Genomic DNA, 19,427 nt, shown 5'->3' with positions numbered 1-19,427 from the left:
AACAAATCACTCAATTCATTCATTTTTCTTTCAAAGCAAACTCTTCTTGAAAATCAGTCATTTCTAATTCCAATGCATTTTTATTACTTTTAAACCATATTCATGCCTCATTAGTCCATTCCCCATTTGGTTCATGTGAAAATGGACATATGAGGAGTTTGTGTTAATTTTCCTATTTTTTTTAAAATCTGCAAACCTTTCATTGAATTTATGTTTTAGTTTTTCTAGAAAATTATTGTATTTGCTATTAGCTAATTGTATATTAAGTTCTTCCATCAAAATGTTTTCATACATGGAAAGTGCAATGCCTCATCATTTAAATCAGAGGAAAATATGTTGAGTTTCTTATGAAGTGATTATACAACTGACAGCAATTCAGAAATACAGGCATACCTCGGTTAACGTTACCTCTGATAACGAAGCTTCGATATAACGAAGTCGGCAATTTCAAGCCCCATTTAACATAAAAAATATATATTCCAGTTTAATCAACTGAAATCTAAACAAACTGAAGAAATTACGGAAACCTTTGGGGCTTCTCGTGGTTGTTCGAGAAATTTAAAAAAACGGGCCAGGATTCATAGTGTAAAATTAACAGGAGAAGCTGCAAATAAGTTTTCAAAAAAACTAAAGGAAATAATTGAACGTGAAAATTTTCCAAATTTGGTGTTCAATGTTGACGAAAGCGGTTTGTTCCGGAAACGGCTACCAACAAAAAGCTTCATATCTATTGAAGAAAAATCAGCTGCTGGGTTCAAAGCAGCCAAAGACCGTTTAACGTTACTCTTTGGATCAAATGCCTCTGGCGATTATAAATTAAAATTGTTATTAGTATACCATTCAGAAAATCCGAGGGTGTTAAAAGGTAACATAAAAATGAATTCACCTGTAATATGGAAAGCAAATAGAAAAGCGTGGGTTACCAAGGAGTTATTTACTGATTGGTTTGTTAACCACTTTTGTCCTGAAGTAAAACGGTATTGTCAAAAAAACAACTTTGAAGAAAAAGCTCTTTTGTTGTTAGACAATGCTCCGGGACATCCTACTGATCTTAACACGCATCCTGTCAAAGTTGTGTTTCTTCCAGCAAACACAACTTCCCTGATTCAACCATTGGATCAGGGAGGAAAAGCATCATTCAAAGCTTATTATCTGCGTCGAACATTAAGCAGTTTAACTGAACTAGAGGATAAAGGGGAAATGACAGTTAAAACTTTTTGGAAAAACTTCACCATTAAAAACGAAATTGAAAACATTGATAGTTCTTGGAAAGAAGTCACTAAGAAATGCTTAAATGGAGTTTGGTGCAAAATATGGCCAGAAGTTGTACTAGAAGAAGAAAATAACATCCAAGAAATTGGAAATGAAGTTATCCAGATGGCTCAATCAATAGGTTTTGAAAATGTCAATGAAGAGGATGTTAGAAATTTATTGAATGCAGAAGGTAATGGTTTTTCAGTGGAAGATTTAGAAAACCTTGTTAGTAATGAAGACGAAGTTAAAGAAGTTCCTGCCGAAAAAGTGTTAACAACCAAAGATTTAAAAAGGTGCTTAAATGACATTGAAAACGTTAAATTTTTTTAGTGAAAATGATCCTGATTTAGGAAGAAGTATTATTGTTAAGCGATCAGTGTTAAATGCAATAACTCCGTATAGGCAATTGTTAAATGAAAGAGAAAAAGAGCATAAACAATCAACTTTAGACTTGTATTTTAAAATGTGATTTCACTTTGTATATAAGTTGACTGTTTATTTAATAAAACTTTTCTTTGTCCGAAAAAAAAGCTTTTCATTTTCTTTACGTAAGAACGTATCCCTATTCTGGCCATAGTATTTTTACCTCTGAAAACGAAGTTTCGCTTAACGAAGTAATTTCGTGGAACGCATCCTATTCGTTATTCGAGGTATGCCTGTAATAGAAAAATTTGCTATAAAGAAGTTTGTTAAACAGAGGTCTGAATGTATATTTAAATTAAGTTAATGATTTAGGTTCATTTACCTCGCGGTTCGGAAAAAAATTTTGCGGTCCGCTAATTGGTGACCCCTGGTTTAGACACTGTCTACTCCAAATTTCATCTCTAGCTGATTCATGGTTTGTTGCCTACAGGCAAATAATAATATTTGAATCTGCTGATATAAATAAAATTGGAAAAAAAAAGGAAATATATTAGAGAATATTCAATTATAATAACCAAGATTTATTATTACAATACATATATAACAGATATTTACAGTTGGTTTTAGATTTAGTGTAAATAAAACCTATATACAATGTATGTTTATACTTAGATATCTGTCTGCCCAAATACAAGTGCTGTTGATTACAAAAAAAGACAGAATCAAAAGCTATAAATAATTTCTAAATCTCTAGTTAGTGGAAAAATGACAAGTTCTGAGTCTGTCTGGACATTGTAATCTTATTTAGAATAAGTTACATACTTTCAACATATATTCATCTGTACTGTACATAAAAACTGTAAGCTATATTTAAAAAACATGGCAACTTTATTAGTAAACTGAATCTAGCAAGAGGAAAAAAGAATTGTATTAGACATTATTTTAAAGATTTAACCTGAAGTTGAGAATCAGGGATTACTCTCTGATACAAAGAGGCCCTAAGAATATATAACATAAGCAAGGAGCCACCTTAGTTATATTACATTTGTGACCATTTGAATTTTGACAGCCATTGTGCTTCAAAGTATGTAATTCTTTGTTCATAAAAGGATATAAATTTTGAGCAGCATTCATGTCCTCAATTCTTGCATCAGTTAAGAAATACAAGTCATTAGTTAAAAATACTCTGGATGAAGAGATAATATTCACTGTTATATCACATGCAGATGTGTTATATATATGGTACTGTCCATTATCTTTTCTTTTTAGACTATAGATGCCACAAACCTTCTCATGGATTTCATCAGATTTAAAAAGAAAAAAATATAACAGGATGGATTACACTAAATTTTACTACATTGTTTTAAGGCGTTTTCTGTACAATCAGACACGATGTGCTATCTGTAGATTTCATCACATATTTCATTTTTGTATTGTGTAAACAAAATGAATCTGAGGTAGGACATGAGAGAATGAAACTGAACTAGAATGTAAAGGCTGGTCAGACAACTTTAATTCTCTGTCTAATCCTACTATCTACAAGTATTGATGCAATGAGAGGATAAGAACACATGGATGATCATGCTTCACCTCCGAGCACAGGAAGTTATACAGGTAGTTAGCTGATGAGATTCGTACTTTCCGCTGTATGGAAGTTAACTTTGTGAATTTTTCTTTCCTCCATAGCCTGCAGCAAACTCGTAGAACGCTTCTCAGCTTTAGATGCTGAGATCAGGCAATTCAGGTTATACAACTTGGTTTGCTAAATACAAAAAAAAAGAAGTAGTAAATAAATGAATAAATAAAAGGGGAGAGAGCGTTCTGAATATTAATATTGGATAAAACATATTAAAATAAATTTAATGTAATATATCACTTGCATACTACATGCATAATTTACATGTTTTTTTTTGTCTATTACAAATATTTATAATATATGTAATTTTACAGAAATTATACACTGTATAATGCATAAATTGTAAAATCACTTTATTTTGACTGAACTGGTTCCTTCAGTGCAATGGAAAAAACAAAAGCTGCAATTTCAATGTTTCTATTGCAATCAAATCAGTGCAATTAGGTTAAAAATGTCTGCTTTTCTGTACCATTTTATTTAGAATAAAGTACAAGGGCTATCCAAAGGAAGAGTGCCTATAAATTTAAAAAATATAAAATAAAATCAATTTCCGGATATTTATAATTCACTGGTGTTATAAAGCACATGCTAATGAGCAGTAATCTACTGTGCAAGATAAGATTGCATGGGAATAACCCGCAGAAACCACAATTTTCATAACATCACTATTTGTGAATAGTAGCAACTCCTGAATTTTATAAAGGTTTAAAAAAGTTAGCATTAGCATTAGTTGAGGCATACAATACAAGAGAGTAAGCTTATGCGGCAGCATCAGCCAAAAAAAAAAAAAAAAAAAAACACCCCTCCATTTTCACCCATCCATTCACTCCAAATGCCTGTCCACCTCTGTTTTAAATTTATTTAAGCTATCAATTTCCACAACAAGAGATGGAAGTCTGTTCCAGCAATCAAATACCCACTGACTAAAGGCTGTCCACACATCTACAATTGTCTTTCTGCAATTTGAATTTATCCCCTCCTCAGGTTCTTAATCTGAGCAAGAGGAAGAATCCCATCAGCATTGAGTTTGTTCAACTCGTTCAAGGCCTTATACACCTCAATCAGATCACCTCACATGTGCCTAGTCTCCAGGTGCTGCAGTTTGCAGAACTAAGCCTTTTTTGGCAAGAGCACCCCTTTGTTCCCCTTACCAATCTTGTTGCTCTTCTTTGTACTCGATCTAGCAACTCTACATCCTTCCTAAAATGAGGCCTCCAGACCTGTACACAGTACTCGAGGTGTGGCTGACCATTGCCTTGTACAATGGGATCACCTCCTTGTCCATGCTAGCAAAATTCCTATATATCATTGCAAGACTCCATGACCTGCTCTGGCAGCCGTCTGCACTGCTCAGCAAACTTCATATCTGACTGCACAATTACCTCCAGGTCTTTTACACTCTCCACTTCCCTGAGTGTAGTACCACACAGTTGATACATTTCTCTTGGGTTACTGCTACCCATATGCAGTACTTTGCATTTGTCAATGTTAAACTTAAGTTGCCACTTCTCAGCCCATTTGCCCAACTCATCTAGTTGTATAGAAACCACCAACTGCATTATAGGGAAACAGTATTAGTAATGGAAAATAATGTAAGCAAGCAAGCTTATACAGCATCAGAAAAAAAAAAAAAAAACACTACTGACATAATTTGTCCATCCCTTCAATAATTTGTCTAATCTTTTCTTAAATTTAAACTACCAACTTCCACAATACCAGACGGAAGTTTTTTATTATGCATTTTATTAATTCTAAGACTATCCAGAAAACACCTGTTTTGAATTTTGATTTTTATTAAAATGCAGGGGCAAAAATAAACAAGTAAATTTAGGACAAAAGTCCTATTTTGTATGTAACAAAGAGCAAACTGCAAAACTGTCAGCTTGACTTCTGTTCCAGGGAGAATAATGAAGTCACTGGTTGAAGAAGAAATGCAGAGCCATCTAGGACAAGACTACAATCACAACATGGATTTATTAAAGACAGTCTTGTCTGACTAATATGACTGGATACTATGATGCAGTAACAAAAGAACTGGATGCAAAAATTTTTGACATCATACACTTAGATTGCTGTTGTTATTTGGTTTTTAGGAGCATTAGCAACTAAGGCCATATTGCTCCAGGGATATGCGGTGGTCATTCCCTGACCTTTCCGCATCCTCCGTATTTGGTGGTCACGGGCTTGAACCCCGGTCTAATCAAGAAGCGTGTGCTATGCACTGCTGGTCCTGCCCACCTGGCTACAGAGGTGCCGACTTAGATTGCTTAAAAGCTTTGATACTGAACCACATGTGGGTGGGGGGGGGGAAAAAAAGGTTTCTTTTTTTTTTTTTTAAGATGAATTTTTTTTTTGTTTGATACCTTGGAATCTCTAGCAACAACACAAATTTTGATTTTGATCTGGCAGTTGATTTTTTTTCTTTGCAGGACTGAATGAAGTGATGTGCCACAATGGATAAAGTGGAGAAACAGAGCAGTGATTCGGTTCCTCTTTCTATAAGGGAAAACACACAAAGCAATGGTTGCTGTTTATGGTTACAGTTCTGTTGCAAATTAGTATAAACAAATCAAATGTTGGAAGAAACTCAGTACATGATGAAGAAATCCCAGGATCCCAGTAACTGCTGTAACAGAAGAGAGTGTTGCAAAAATTGAGGCATTAATCCTGGAAGATCATCGTATTAGCATTCAAAGAACTAGCTGCAGAGATCCAAATTAGTTTAGGGTCTGTGGGAACATTATACTACTAGATGGGTTCCCAGACTTCTGACCCCTTACTAGAAGAAGGGAAAGGCATTGTGCACATGAAATGTTGTTAATGAGCCAAGAAAAGCAAGAGGAGTTTTTTTACAGCTAGTCACCATGGATGAAACTTAGATCGATTTATGTTTGCCCCCTAAAAAGGCAAAGGTGCAATCCAGTGCTGGCAAGGTGTTGACGTCAGTTTTATTGGGATCAACATGCTGTCATACTAACAGATTACCTTCAGAAGGGCTGTATTGATGGCAAAGTATTATTCTAACCTCCTCATAAAACTACAGCAGCTTTAAAAGAAAAAAAAGATGGGGAAAGCTGTCAAAAGGTGTACACCTACTCTACAATAATGCCCCTATGCATTCCTCACATTCTGCAGTGAGGTGTGCCTTGGAATATGGATTTCAAATATTGCTGCATCCTGCTTATTCCTCCGACCTTGTACTTTTGGATTTCTTCCTCTTTCCTGCCCTGACGTCCTTTCTTTGTGGAAAACTCTTTGCTGCTGCTGATGATGAGGTGATTTCTGCTGCTGAGTCGTGATTTGAAGGACTGTCAGAGGACTTCTATAAACCCGGCCTGTGGAAATGAATTGAGAGGTAACAAAAATGTGTCATTTTGCCTGGTGACTATGTTGAAAAGTGTAATACGTGGTGTTTGTTTCAACCTTCTATCACAACTACTTCCATGTGAATACAAATTGTTTTTTGCCCTTTCCTCGTAAAAGACTGTTTTACAAATTGGAGAAGTGTGGCATTAGGGGCAAGTTACTGCTACGGATAAAGGGATGGTTCATTAGGAGAAGACAGAGTAGTTATCAGTGGGCACTGCTCTTCTTGGCCTAATGTTATTAGTGGCGTCCCCCAATGTTCAGTGCTAGGCATATTGTTGTTTTAAGATAGGTATTATTAATACATATCTGAAAACAATCTTGTCAATATCATTAATGATACTGATGAAGCCAATATCAATAATAAATTAATGATATTGGCTTCATCAGTATCATTAATGATATTGACAAGGTCTAGAAAAATTAGGCAGATGGACTGAGAAGTGGCAATTGAAGTTTAACATTGATAAATGTAATGTTCTGCACATGCATAGAGTATTCTCAGATTAATATACAGTGTGGTACTACACTCAGGGTAGTGGAGAATGAAAAAGACTTAGGCATAATTTGTGCAGTCAGATATTAAGTTCTCTGAGCAGTGCAGACAGGCTGTCAGAAAAGCTCATGGGGTTTTTTCAAGCATTAGCATTAGTAGAGGCATTTGATACAAGAAAGCAAGCTTATGCAGCATCAGCCAAAAAAAAAAAAAAAAAAAAACCCACTTCCACTTCACCCCTCTGTTCGTTCAAAATACCTGTCCAGCTGAGCCTTAAACTTATTTAGGCTATCAACCTCCACCACAAGGGATGGAAGTCTGTTCCACCAACCAACCACCCGCTGGCTAAAGGCAAATTTCCGCACGTCTATCCTACATCTGTCTTTCCTCAATTTGGATTTAAGCCCTCTCAGGTGATTTTTCTGAGCTAGAGGAAGAATCCCATCAGCATTGAGCATGCTTAAACCATTCAAGGCTTTATACACCTCTATCAGATCACCTCGCTGGTGCCTAGTCTCCAGACACTGTAATTTGCAAAACTTAAGCCTTTCTTCATAAGAGCACCCCTTTGTTCCATTCACTAATCTTGTTGCCCTTCTCTGTACTCGTTCCAGCAGCTCTACATCCTTCTTGAAATGAGGCCTCCAGACCTGTATACAGTACTCTAGGTGTGGCCTGACCATTGCCTTATACAATGGAATAATCACCGCCTTATCCCTGCTGGAAAAATTCCTGTATATCATTGACAATACTCCATGAGCTACTCTTGCAGCCCATCTGCACTGCTCAGAGAACTTCATATCTGCCTGCACAACCACCCCAAGTCCCTTTCATTCTCTACCACTGTCAGTGTAGTACCACAGAGTTGATACGTTGCTCTGGGGTTGCTGTTTCCCATGTGTAGTACTTTACATTTGTCAATGTTAAACTTCATTTGCCACCTCTCAGCCCATCTGCTCAACCTTTCCAGATCCTGTTGCAGCAGCATAGTGTCAGTAGTGTCCTTGACAACCCTGCCAACCTTTGTATCATCTGTAAACTTGGACATTAAGCTTGATATACCATCATCAATATCATTTATAAATACAGAAAACAATAATGGACCCAACACTGAGCCCTGAGGGACTCCACTAATAACATTAGTCCACGATGAGCAGTGTCCATTGATTACCACTCTCTGTCTTCTCCCCCTCAACCACCCCTTTATCCATAGCAGCAATTTGCCTCCAATGTCACACTGCTCCAATTTGTGTAGCAGTCTTCCATGTGCAACAGTATCAAAAGCCTTTCTTATTCTCTAGCTTTCTAAGATCCAAGTATATAATATCAAAGTTATTCCCTGCATCCAGTTCTTTTGTGACTGCATCATAGTATCCAATCAAGTTGGTCAGGCAAGACTTCCCCTTAACAAAACCATGCTGTGTCTCAGCTATAACTGAAGTCTTGTCTAAATTTACCGGCGAGGTGATCTGATAAAGTTGTATAAGGCTTTGAATAGTTTGAGCATGCTCAATGCCAATGGGATTCTTCATCTTGCTCAGAATAATCACCTCAGAGGGCATAAATTCAAATTGAGGAAGGACGGATGTCGGATAGATGTGCGGAAATTTGCCTTTGGCCAGCGGGTGGTTGGTTGGTGGAACCGACTTCCATCACTTGTTGTTGAAGTTGATAGCCTAAACAAATTTAAGGCTCAACTGGACAGGTATTTCGAACGAACGGAGGGGTGAAATGGGAGTGGGGTTTTTTTTTTTTTTTTTTTGGCTGATGCTGAATAAGCTTGCTTTCTTGCATCATATGCCTCTACTAATGCTAATGCTAATGCTAAATGATCCTGCAGTGCTTCTTTAACCAGTGCCTCCATTAATTTTCCTGGAACAGAAGTTAAGCTCACAGGTCTATAATTACTTGTGTCAGCTTTTGATCTTCCTTTGTGAATTGGGGTCACATTTGCACATTTCCAGTCTATGGGTACCTCCCCTGAGTCCAAGGAAGCTCTCATAATTATGGCTAAGGGTTTGCTTACTTCCTTTGCTGCCTCCTTTAATATAACTGGATAGATCCCATCCACCCCGGGTGCCTTTCTTGTGTTTATCTATAGGAATTTTGCCAATACAGATAAGGAGGTGATTATCCCATTGTGTAAGGCAATTAAGTCACATCTTGAGTACTGCATGCATGTCTGGAAGCCCCATTTTAAGGTTGACACAAAAGAGATACTCTTGTCCCAAAAAACTTTAGTTTTGCAAATTTTAGTGCCTGGAAACTAGGTATCTGCGAGGAGATATAATTAAGGTGTTTAAGGCTTTGAATGGATCGAGTAATCTAATTGCTGATGCCATCCTTCCTCTTATTCAGATAACACACATTAGGGGAACATAAATTTAAATTGAGGAAAGATAACTACAGGATAGATGCAACAATTTACATTCAGCCAGTGGGTAGTTGATCATTGGAACAAACTTCCATCTGGTGTTGTGGAAGTGGATATTTTCAATAATATTAAAGTGGAAGTGGGCAAATTCTTAGAGGGATGGACAAGTGGCCTGACGTAGCCGAGTGGCCAGGAGAGTGAGTACAGTAGCACGCGATCTTTGAATGGACCAGGGTTCAAGCCTGTGACTGTTAATACGATTGATGATTGTATTGATGATTTATTGTACACTCTACTGACCTAGTTGTCATTGCTAGAGTATAAACAAGGTAATGTGAGAAGTTTTTTTATTGATTCTGTATAAGCTTGCTTTCTTGCATCATTTGTCATTACTAGCTAAGCTATTTAGTGTTTCCATCTCATATTGTGGAAGTTATCATAGTTACTACGGTATCGCACAACCCTAAATAAAAAGCAGTGATCAAATGGAGAAGTATTTTGCTATTTATTAAAAAAAATATTTCATTATCCATACTGTGTTATTGAAACTTACTGGAGTCTCATTGGTCAATTGAAGTAGTAGTTTTTATTTAGAATAACACAGGACCAAGGCAACTCATGGCAGTTGTATCAAGCCTTCTAGAAGCATGCTTTGTTTGGCATGATTTCACTTTTGTGCAGTTTTTTTATAGAGGAACTTTATTTATTTAGTTCAGATATAATTTTCACTTTTCACCGTTTTCCTACCAACAAATTATTTTGAAATTCTCAAATGTTTCACGTACCTCCAATTTTCTTCGTGTGCACCATGTTGAATCAAAAGCTGTAGTTACTGATTTTCAGACTTAAGATTACACATCATTACAACTACTGTTATACCACCAGAATAATGAAATATAAAAAATGGTGTTTTGTTGTGTATTTTGGTGTCGGTGGCGTTGTGTGTGTGTGTGCTCCTTGTATTTTGCATGAGTTTGTGACCGTACTACAAATAGCTAAATGTCTTAAAATATAGAAAAAAAACTATTGATTAGAATTTTGAAAATTGCAAGTCACCTTTTCTTACTTTAGTTTCATCTTAGCATTTTACATGCATTATGCAGTGAAAACTACTCATTACATTTCTGTTCTGTGAATTTTTTAAAATTATCACTCATTATTATTATTAATTATTATTCATTATATCTTCAAAAAGACCATCTTCAATTCCTGGTTCAGGTAAGAGGAAATATATTAATTTAGAAGTGAGATTTGCAGTGTTTAAGTGCCTTGAAAATGGGTGATCATGTGGATAATTAAATGGTATTGGCTGAATCTGCTGCATAACTGTAAGGAAAAATGAAGACAAAATAAAGAAATGTGTTAAGGATGTAATTCCATCACCAGCTGTGAAATTTCAGCATTTCTGTAATTTGAACAATGGAGAAAATGTAGGCTTTGTTAATAATTTGGATTGAAGACTAATCCTATTAGGCACAATGATAATTCAAGAGAAAGCCGAGTCTCTTGGAAGATTTCAAAAAGTGAATCTACACCCACTGTAAAAGGCAAACTCTTGATTGTTTGAACATAAAAAAAAAAAAGAGTTAATCTACACAACTTAAAATTAACTAATGCTGATTTTGAGGCAAGAGAAACATATTATAAAGCTTTGCAAGGTTTCAATAGGAGGAGGAGAATATTTGCCATGTGAAATCTTCAATAATAATAATATAGAGACACTTCTCTTTTTTTGGAACTTTTATTTCCTACGAGGAAAAAATTGCACCTGATTTAGAGAGCAAAAGATAAGTTAATTGTTGCTGCCTGTCTATGTAATCAATACCATAAACATGAAAATAGTAACATGAAACTATTCATATCCTTTTTTTTTTTTTCAAAGGTTTTTCACTACATGAATATTCCTTGGAGTCAGTTTATTTACTATTTGTGGCCCCACACACTGTACCAGAATGTCTCTTATTTTCTATGGAATATCCATACAGGAGTGGGGAACATGGAGAAACTTTGGTTAGTGGAAAACATGCAATTGTGATGAAAAAGTTTCACTATACAACAAAATGTACTTTTCCAGACATAATGGAGTAATATGAGCAATGTGGAGGACTGCTGTACAAATTGGAGCGGTATGACATTAAAGGCAAGTTGCTACATTGTTTAAAGGGATGGTTGAGTGGGAGACGGCAAAGAGTGGTAATAAATGGACACTGCTCTATGTGGACTAATGTTATTAGTGGATTCCCCCAGGGTTCGGTGCTGGGCCCATTGTTGTTTTGTGTATTTATCAATGACATCGATGACGGTATATCAGGCTTAATAGTCCAAGTTTGTAGATGATTCAAAGGTTGGCAGGGTTGTTAATGACAGTGAAGACTGCAACAGGATCTAGAAAAGTTAGGCAGATGGGCTGAGAAGTGGCAACTGAAGTTTAATATTGACAAATGCAAAGTAGTGCATATGGGTAGCAGTAACCCAAGAGAAACACACCAATTGTGTGGTACTACACTCAGGGAGGTGGAGAATGAAAGAGACCTGGCAGATATGACTGCAGAATTACCCCAAAGGTAATTGTGCAGTCATATATGAAGTTCTCTGAGCAGTGTAGATGGGCTGCCAGAGCAGGTCATGGAGTTTTGTCAATGATATATAGGAATTTTGCTAGCAGAGACAAGGAGGTGGCCAGGAGAGTGTATAAGGCAATGGTCAGGCCACACCTTGAGTACTGCGTACAGGTCTGGAGGCCTCATTTTAGGAAGGATGTAGAGTTGCTAGAACGAGTGCAGAAAAGGGCAACAAGATTGGTGAGAGGAACAAAGGAGTGCGCTTACGACTAGCCACCTGCGAGGTGATCTGATTGAAGTGTATAAGGCCTTGAATGGATTGAGCAGGCTCAATGCTCATGGGATACTTCCACTTGCTCAGATTAAGAACCTGAGGGGGCATAGATTCAAATTGAGGAAAGCAGCTGTAGAATAGATGTGTGGAAGTTTGCCTTTAGCCGATGGGTAGTTGATTGCTGGAACAGATTTCCATCTGTTGTTGTGGAAGTTGATAGCTTAAATAAATTTAAGACTGAACTAGACAAACATTTGGAGTGACTGGATGGCTGAAGTGGAAAGGTTTTTTTTTTTTTTTTTGGCTGATGCTGTATAAGCTTGCTTTCTTGCATCATATGCCTTAAGTAATGCTAATGTTAATATTGTCTTTTTCTTCCTCATATTTATGAGATGAGGAAGAAAAAGACTGAAAAATATGCAAGTTCAACCTCATCTTCTGTAAAGTTTAACATTATCTGTTATAATAGCAGTTTGTTCATCAATGCCTTGAAATTGCACATCATCTGGCCCTACTTTCTGCCACACTGAATTCAGTGTGTTTCAATATTGTTAGTGATGTGCATGTAATTTTTCCAGAATTCGTGGGTGTTGGTAAATCCCTGATTTATCAACACCCACGAATTTACCACTAATTTACCGACACCTTCTATTCTGCAAATCATCTGAGCTAATATTCAGTCTTTAAATAGTACTCCTCAGACATTTATATTGTGCTTTGATTCATAAGTTTGATCAAGGTTATATTTTTTTTTTGGAGAAATTCAACTATAATGTTATTGGACTTCTTTTCTAAGCAGATTGAGATTTCTAGGGCATTGTTGAGAGCAACAACAGTCAGTGCACAGTACTGTTAATAGAAATGTATTCTTATTTTTTCATTGAAATACATTGATTGGATCTTGTTTGAGGCTATGAAGAATTTAGAGCTCTTCAAAAAATAAGTTTTTCTGAAAAAGTTTGCTATTTTTTTACATAAAAAATGTTAACATACATAAATTACGTTCAGTAAACAGTTTTAATAGTAGTAGACCATTAGTGTAATTTTAAATTTTGACCAGAACTTCAAATTCATCAATTTTATTTACTATGCTCCTAGCATTGGTGTATATGCACTTGTTCTTACTCTTAGTTACCCTAACACAGTCCAGGTATTTTACTTGTTCCATGAGGCGCCTCCGTAGCCAGGTGGGAAGGAGCAGCAGTGCGTAGCACACACTTCTTGATTAGACCGGGGTTCGAGCCCGTCACCACCAAATACGGAGGATGCGGAAAGGTCAGGGAATGACCACCGCATATCCCGGAGCAATATGGCCTTAGCTGCTAATGCTCCTAAATAACAAAACAACAACAACAACAACTTGTTCCATGATGACTCCCAGCATTTCTTGAAATCACTAGCACCTTGCTTTCCAGGCTAGTGCTCATTCCAGTAGAAGCAATGCAAGAATCACTTTCTCCTCTGCCCACTGCTGCTGTTAATCCATTAGTGTGAATCCCCCAAGCTAGCAGTTTTCAAACTCACCTAACACTGCCTCAATATCGAAAGCAAATATTATTGTACCCTTTTTATTTAAGTGTATCCCATTTAAGTGTTTAAATTTATCCCATCTCTGTAGAAGCAGTCTCTCCCTGTTAACAAGCACAGACTAATGCTGAGAAAAATTCTACCCCATGAGCCTTGCACAATCTCTCCAGGGCCAAAATGATTGACAAGGCTCTCATCATACACTCCCTCTTATCGTGTCTAGGCAGAATTGTAGACACCTTCATTTTTAACCCTAACTTGACTTTTTTTCAACATTGCCCTGTACTTGTTAAGTAAATCTGAAAATTTCCTACTCTTAATGTCATTAGTGCCAATGTGTACAATAGTAACACTTTTTGTGCCCTTAAAAGATGATATTATATGAGCATCCGTAGATTCAGGAGAGGTCACTATGGATTGGAGATGGGCAAATGTGCCCCCAAAGGGAAAAGTGAGGCATTATAGATCTGTTGGTTGGTTGATTTCATTTTTTATTGGCACAAAAGCAGCTGAGGCTATGGTGCACCATGACCACACCATAAAAAGTACACAAAGATAAAATAAAAATGTTTTTTTGTAATCTTTCAGCAAGGTTACCACATCAAAAAGTATATAAAAATATAAACCACTAAAAAAAAAGCAGTATATAGGGTGTCTCAAAAATACTGGTACAAACATTTAGGGGCGGTAGGTAACATCTAAAGGCATGTGAATCGCATAGGAACCCATAACCGGAAAAGTCACCGTAAGTCGGTACACGGCGCTGTTCATCAGTTCGCGAGAGGGAAAATTGCTGGTTTACTCATTCAAGCAGCAGTTGCCGCATGAAGAGCATGCATCAATATATGAACTGTGAGCTGACAGACATGCACCTAGTGTATGGATTAGCAGAGGGTCCACACAGTGTGCGCCCCCATGCAGCACAACATCGCTTTGCAATAAATGTGTGGGCAGGTATGGTCGGTGACTGCTTAGTCGGCCCATACCTGTTACCATCCCGCATGAACTCTGCTAAATATTGGATCATTATTGAACAAGTTCTACCAGGGCTACTTGACGATGTTCCAGCAAATGTGAGATGCAACATTTGGTTTCAACATGACGGGGCGCCTGCCCATTATGGAAGGTGTGTCGTGACCATTTGAACAGGCATTTTGGGCGTTGATGGATTGGCCGTGGTGGACCCGTTGCCTGGCCCCACGCTCACCTGATTTATCGAGCCTTGATTTCTTTCTGTGGGGGGGCCTTCAAATCTGTCGTGTATGAATCGCCTGTGGAGATGGAAATGGATCTCGTGGCGAGACTCGTCTGCGCTGCTACTACTGTCAAAGAAACTCCAGGTGTGTTCGACCATGTCCGCCAATCCACTATGCATCGGTGTCACACATGCATCGCGTCTCATGGTGGAACCTTCGAGCATCTGCTGTAACATCATGAAATGCATCCATCTCGTACTCTATTGTTAATATTATGTCAAATAAATGTTTGCCACTAATTACTGTCTTGTGTCATTTCTGCTTCTTGTGCCTCTGCTACTACTTCCCTGTGACGCTTCCAGTTATGGGTTTCTATGCGATTCACATTCCTTTAGCTGTTACCTACCTCCCCTAAACGTTTGTACCAATATTTTTGAGACACCCTTTAGAGAGACTAAAAATAAATGCTGAATATTATATATATTTATAAATATTAATAACTTGTAAAAATTTAAAAACATCTGACACATATTCATTGTTCGATAAAATCTCATTTGAGTATATATAAGGTCCAGTTAGATGGGTAAAAGCAGTAAAACATGTTTCAAGTGGGTAAAATTAGTACAGTCAATTAGAACATGTTTTATAGTTAAAATAATGTCACAAGATGCCCATAGGAGGGCCATCACCTCACAGCAGGAAAGAGTGTAGAGTGACTGTGACCTATGTGGAGCTGGGCAAGAACAAATTCCTTGCTATGATTCCTGCACAGACTAGACTGCCATTGTTCAGTTACAGGTTTTATTTGATATAATTTATTTGTGTATGTCCATTTCATCAGTCTTGATATTGGGTAAATATCTTGTGTATTATTTGCCTGTAGTCTGTATAAGGGACTGACAGGCAATTATTATAATGGGACTTGCTAATTTTGCTGCACTTTCAGCCCTAATCCCACTGCGGCTCAGAATCCAGCAGAAATGTATATAATATTCATGTTCAGAGAGAAAGAATGTTCTGCTGAACTCGAGATCACCGATGATAAAGCCTGTAAGATGCTCAGCAAATCGGAATATATAGGGCACTGGTGAGTACTGATGTGATCTAAGGCTAAAGCATAGAGCTCTGTAGGGGGAAAATCTGCTCGAATATAGCGCTAGTGTCTTAAAAGATGGCAGCAGATCCTACACATGATTCCAACTTCTTGCTGTCTGTGTAAACTGGCAAGAAATCAGATGATGGAGTATCAGACTTTACCCAGTTCTTAAGGGAAAAGTCGCCAGAACGTGTGCATACCAGGGTGGAAAATCCTGCTTTCGTGATCGGGCAACCTTGCCTACTGTGGTGTTAAACTCTCTGAGTAGCTCGTGGACATGAATCCATTAAATTATAAATTAGGTATGAAATAATTATGTATAATTCATGTTTGTTATAAAACAGTTGTTTATAACAACATAAATATAGCATTTATTGCATTGCTCATCCTCTAGAATATATTTAACACATCTTTTGTATGTCTTAAATCGAAATAGGTAAAAACAATGCAAAATTATTTTTAAAGGCAATACATTGTTTAAAAGTGAAAATGTGCAAATTTAGTATTTTTACTTTAATTACATACATACACAGTGTTTACACATTTTTAACCATATTAAAATATGTTTAATTAAATTATTTTAACTAATATTTCAATAAAAAATTAAACCATTAAAAATTTTTGTGATAATTATACAGTTTCTGAAAAACCTTTGGAAAGTTTGAAACTGAATAAAGATGGACTTCAAAGTTTTTAACATGAGAATAAAAATTTGACTGGATTCATCCACTGAGGATAGCAAATCTGAATAATATCTGGAATATTTGAACATGTCAGGCAGTCCATTATAAAGCATGTTCGGGCATGTATTCAAGCACAAGGTAGCATTTCCTTAAAAGGTAAAAGTAAATAATTGAAATATATATAAAACAAGCTACATAAATTAAAACAAAAGCCTTTTGACCTGTTTCAACTGAACTTTGGTTAGAAGTGAAAACTTTTGACGTTACTAAACCTTGTTTGCTCTTGTGATTCCTATATTGTACTTTTCAACAGTTGACTCTAAGTTAATTTAATATCAATTTGTTGTAGTATTTCTCAGTGCAGTATCTCTTAGTCTTTTTAAAGGCAATACATTGTTTAAAAGTGAAAATGAAATTGAAAATTCACAAACTACATAATAGTCTTCAAATTTTGCACTATGAATTTTTGCGTAAATAATATAAAGTTATTCCAAAATGAATAACTTCACATCATCAAGATTGCTATTGTGCTTAAAGAGAATATAAATATAGTATTGCAGTAACATTATTGTAACATTATGCTGTTCTCCACCATGTATTAGGCTAGTAAGAGAAAGAAGGGACTATAGTTTGAATAATGAAAAATTTGAACTTTGGGTTGCCAGGTGACCTCCTCAGGATAAATCAAACAGGTATTGTTTTCTCATACTTGCAAATTTGAGTTTTTACATTGTCAACTATTTCAAAGTAGATAGGCTAGCTGAATGATTTTCATAAAATACCAGGTGGGAGATCCTGTAATGAACATTATTCTAATACTACATTAGGTTTAACAATATCATGTGATAAAGATTGGATACTTCTCCCCAATTGAAGTAACGGTAGAATTTTCCAGAATTTTAGAGAGAAGGCAGTTTCGGGTTTTTTAATCACAACAATCAATGGTTTTAAGCAGAAGATGTTGATTTCAACTGGTAGTGCCAAAATAAATCCCCCCACCATAAGAATACTGCTGTTCCACAATATTGAAATCAAGTAGAGCTCTTTACACTTGTTTAATTTCAGGTTTATCATTGCATGACAGCAACAAAAAAATTATTATTATTAACGTATGCAGGACTGGAAATTGTAGCCAATCTTGTTGTCACAAATCAGCCATCCTTCAGCCTCAGAAGCTCCAAAGCTTTGTCATTTATGCATATGGCATATATGTAAGCAATGACAGCCAGTTCTAGATTGGTATTTCACCTCATTCTATTGATTTATGAATGAGTACATTTGAACAGGATGTTCCCTATCATGTGAGCTGTATTTTTGATTGATCCTGAATTGATCTTGTACTTTCAGGATCAATTCAGAAGATAAAAACAATAATAAAAAAGTGTTTACATAAACACATACCCAAAATTGCTTGCTTTTTTTTTTCTTTCTGAGTTACAGCCCTTTTTGATTTCTAGAAATTATTCAGTAAAAATTTTCTGTTGGTCTTTGGATAGGCAAACCACATTATAACAGTGTAGGTAGGTCAGTTGGTAATAATAAAAGTTGATTACTTTTTCTGTGTATATAATCATAAATTATTTGAAATGGTATTTTTACTGTTTACAAACAGTAAAAATACCATTTCAAACTTCTTACCTTAGTATACATTTGAAGCGAGAATGCAATCTTATTTGAGCCAAGAAATGATAGCCATGCACCCCATGTATGGACACTAGAGGGCTGGTAAAGAACAAAAAAAAAAAAAAAAAAAGGAAGGGGGATTTCCAATGGCTTAAAAAGTGCAGTTTTCAGTACTTATATTGTAAGGTAACTTAGAACAACAGATGGGTTCCTGTTAATTTCATGCTAAATGACTTCACGTAAAAGAACAAGGTTATAAATATATTATATCTGTGAGGATCATTGATGTTAAAAGCAAAATTAAATATTAATATAAATGTTGTTGCTAACATAGAAAAATAAATAAAATTATTTAATTTAATGAATCAAAAGGCCCATTTTTTGTCTTACAGCTTAATTCTGTGTGCTTCTAAACTTTCAATTTTATCTCCAAGAAGTGTAAAGTGGCCACAGCAAGAAGTCTGTAAACAGATTTCCAAATAGTCATCTGCCATATTAGAAGACCTATCAGAGAATAGGGGAGCATCTTGGAGATACATTCAGCAAGCGATTTTCATATAGCATCAAATAAATCAGCACCAAAACTGTTAGGTTGGAGGAGGGCACATCCTGTATCACGTGGAGCAAAATCCTGGTAACAGCACCTGCTTCTATCCTCCAGAAGAGGTAGGGTGCACAACTGTATAGAGAATTTTACAGATAACAGTTTTATCTGTATCACATTCAAAGATTACAAGGCTGTACCGAAGCAGATTTTCCACCATGAGATACTTCTGTTTACTTGGTTTCTACAACAGACAACAGTGTACTCATGATCTTTTTCTATCCTCTGTGTTGTTTTCTGATAAGGCTGGCTTCCCAAGAAATGATGTAATCAATTTTTTAAATTCTCATGACTGGCAGAGGAGACTTTGCATGCCATAGTATTTACTCATAATGGCACTCTGCCTCATTTTAATTGAGTAGCCAGAGGCTACT

The 19,427-nt window shown here is 36.3% G+C and overlaps 1 protein-coding gene across 4 annotated transcripts in view; it reads right to left on the bottom strand.

Moving 5' to 3' along the window:
* Positions 1 to 3,108: 3,108 nt before the first annotated feature.
* Positions 3,109 to 19,427, bottom strand: part of LOC150084661 (regulator of G protein signaling 7-like) — a 759,190-nt gene continuing 742,871 nt past the window's right edge. For 2 of the 4 annotated variants that reach the window (XM_090375401.1, XM_090375402.1), the window contains one exon: positions 3,109 to 3,379. In XM_090375401.1, the coding sequence (XP_090231527.1) occupies positions 3,236 to 3,379 (144 nt within the window). In that variant the 3' untranslated portion in view covers positions 3,109 to 3,235. The remainder of the gene's footprint in view (positions 3,380 to 19,427) is intronic. The other 2 variants (XM_090375403.1, XR_016547071.1) reach the window with 2 other exon arrangements.

The sequence above is a fragment of the Mastigoproctus giganteus genome, chromosome 6, assembly GCF_048544385.1.
Source record: "Mastigoproctus giganteus isolate SK-2022 chromosome 6, ASM4854438v1, whole genome shotgun sequence".
NCBI classification, from domain to species: Eukaryota; Metazoa; Arthropoda; class Arachnida; order Uropygi; family Thelyphonidae; genus Mastigoproctus; species Mastigoproctus giganteus.
This window is presented reverse-complemented; position numbering and strand designations above follow the sequence as displayed.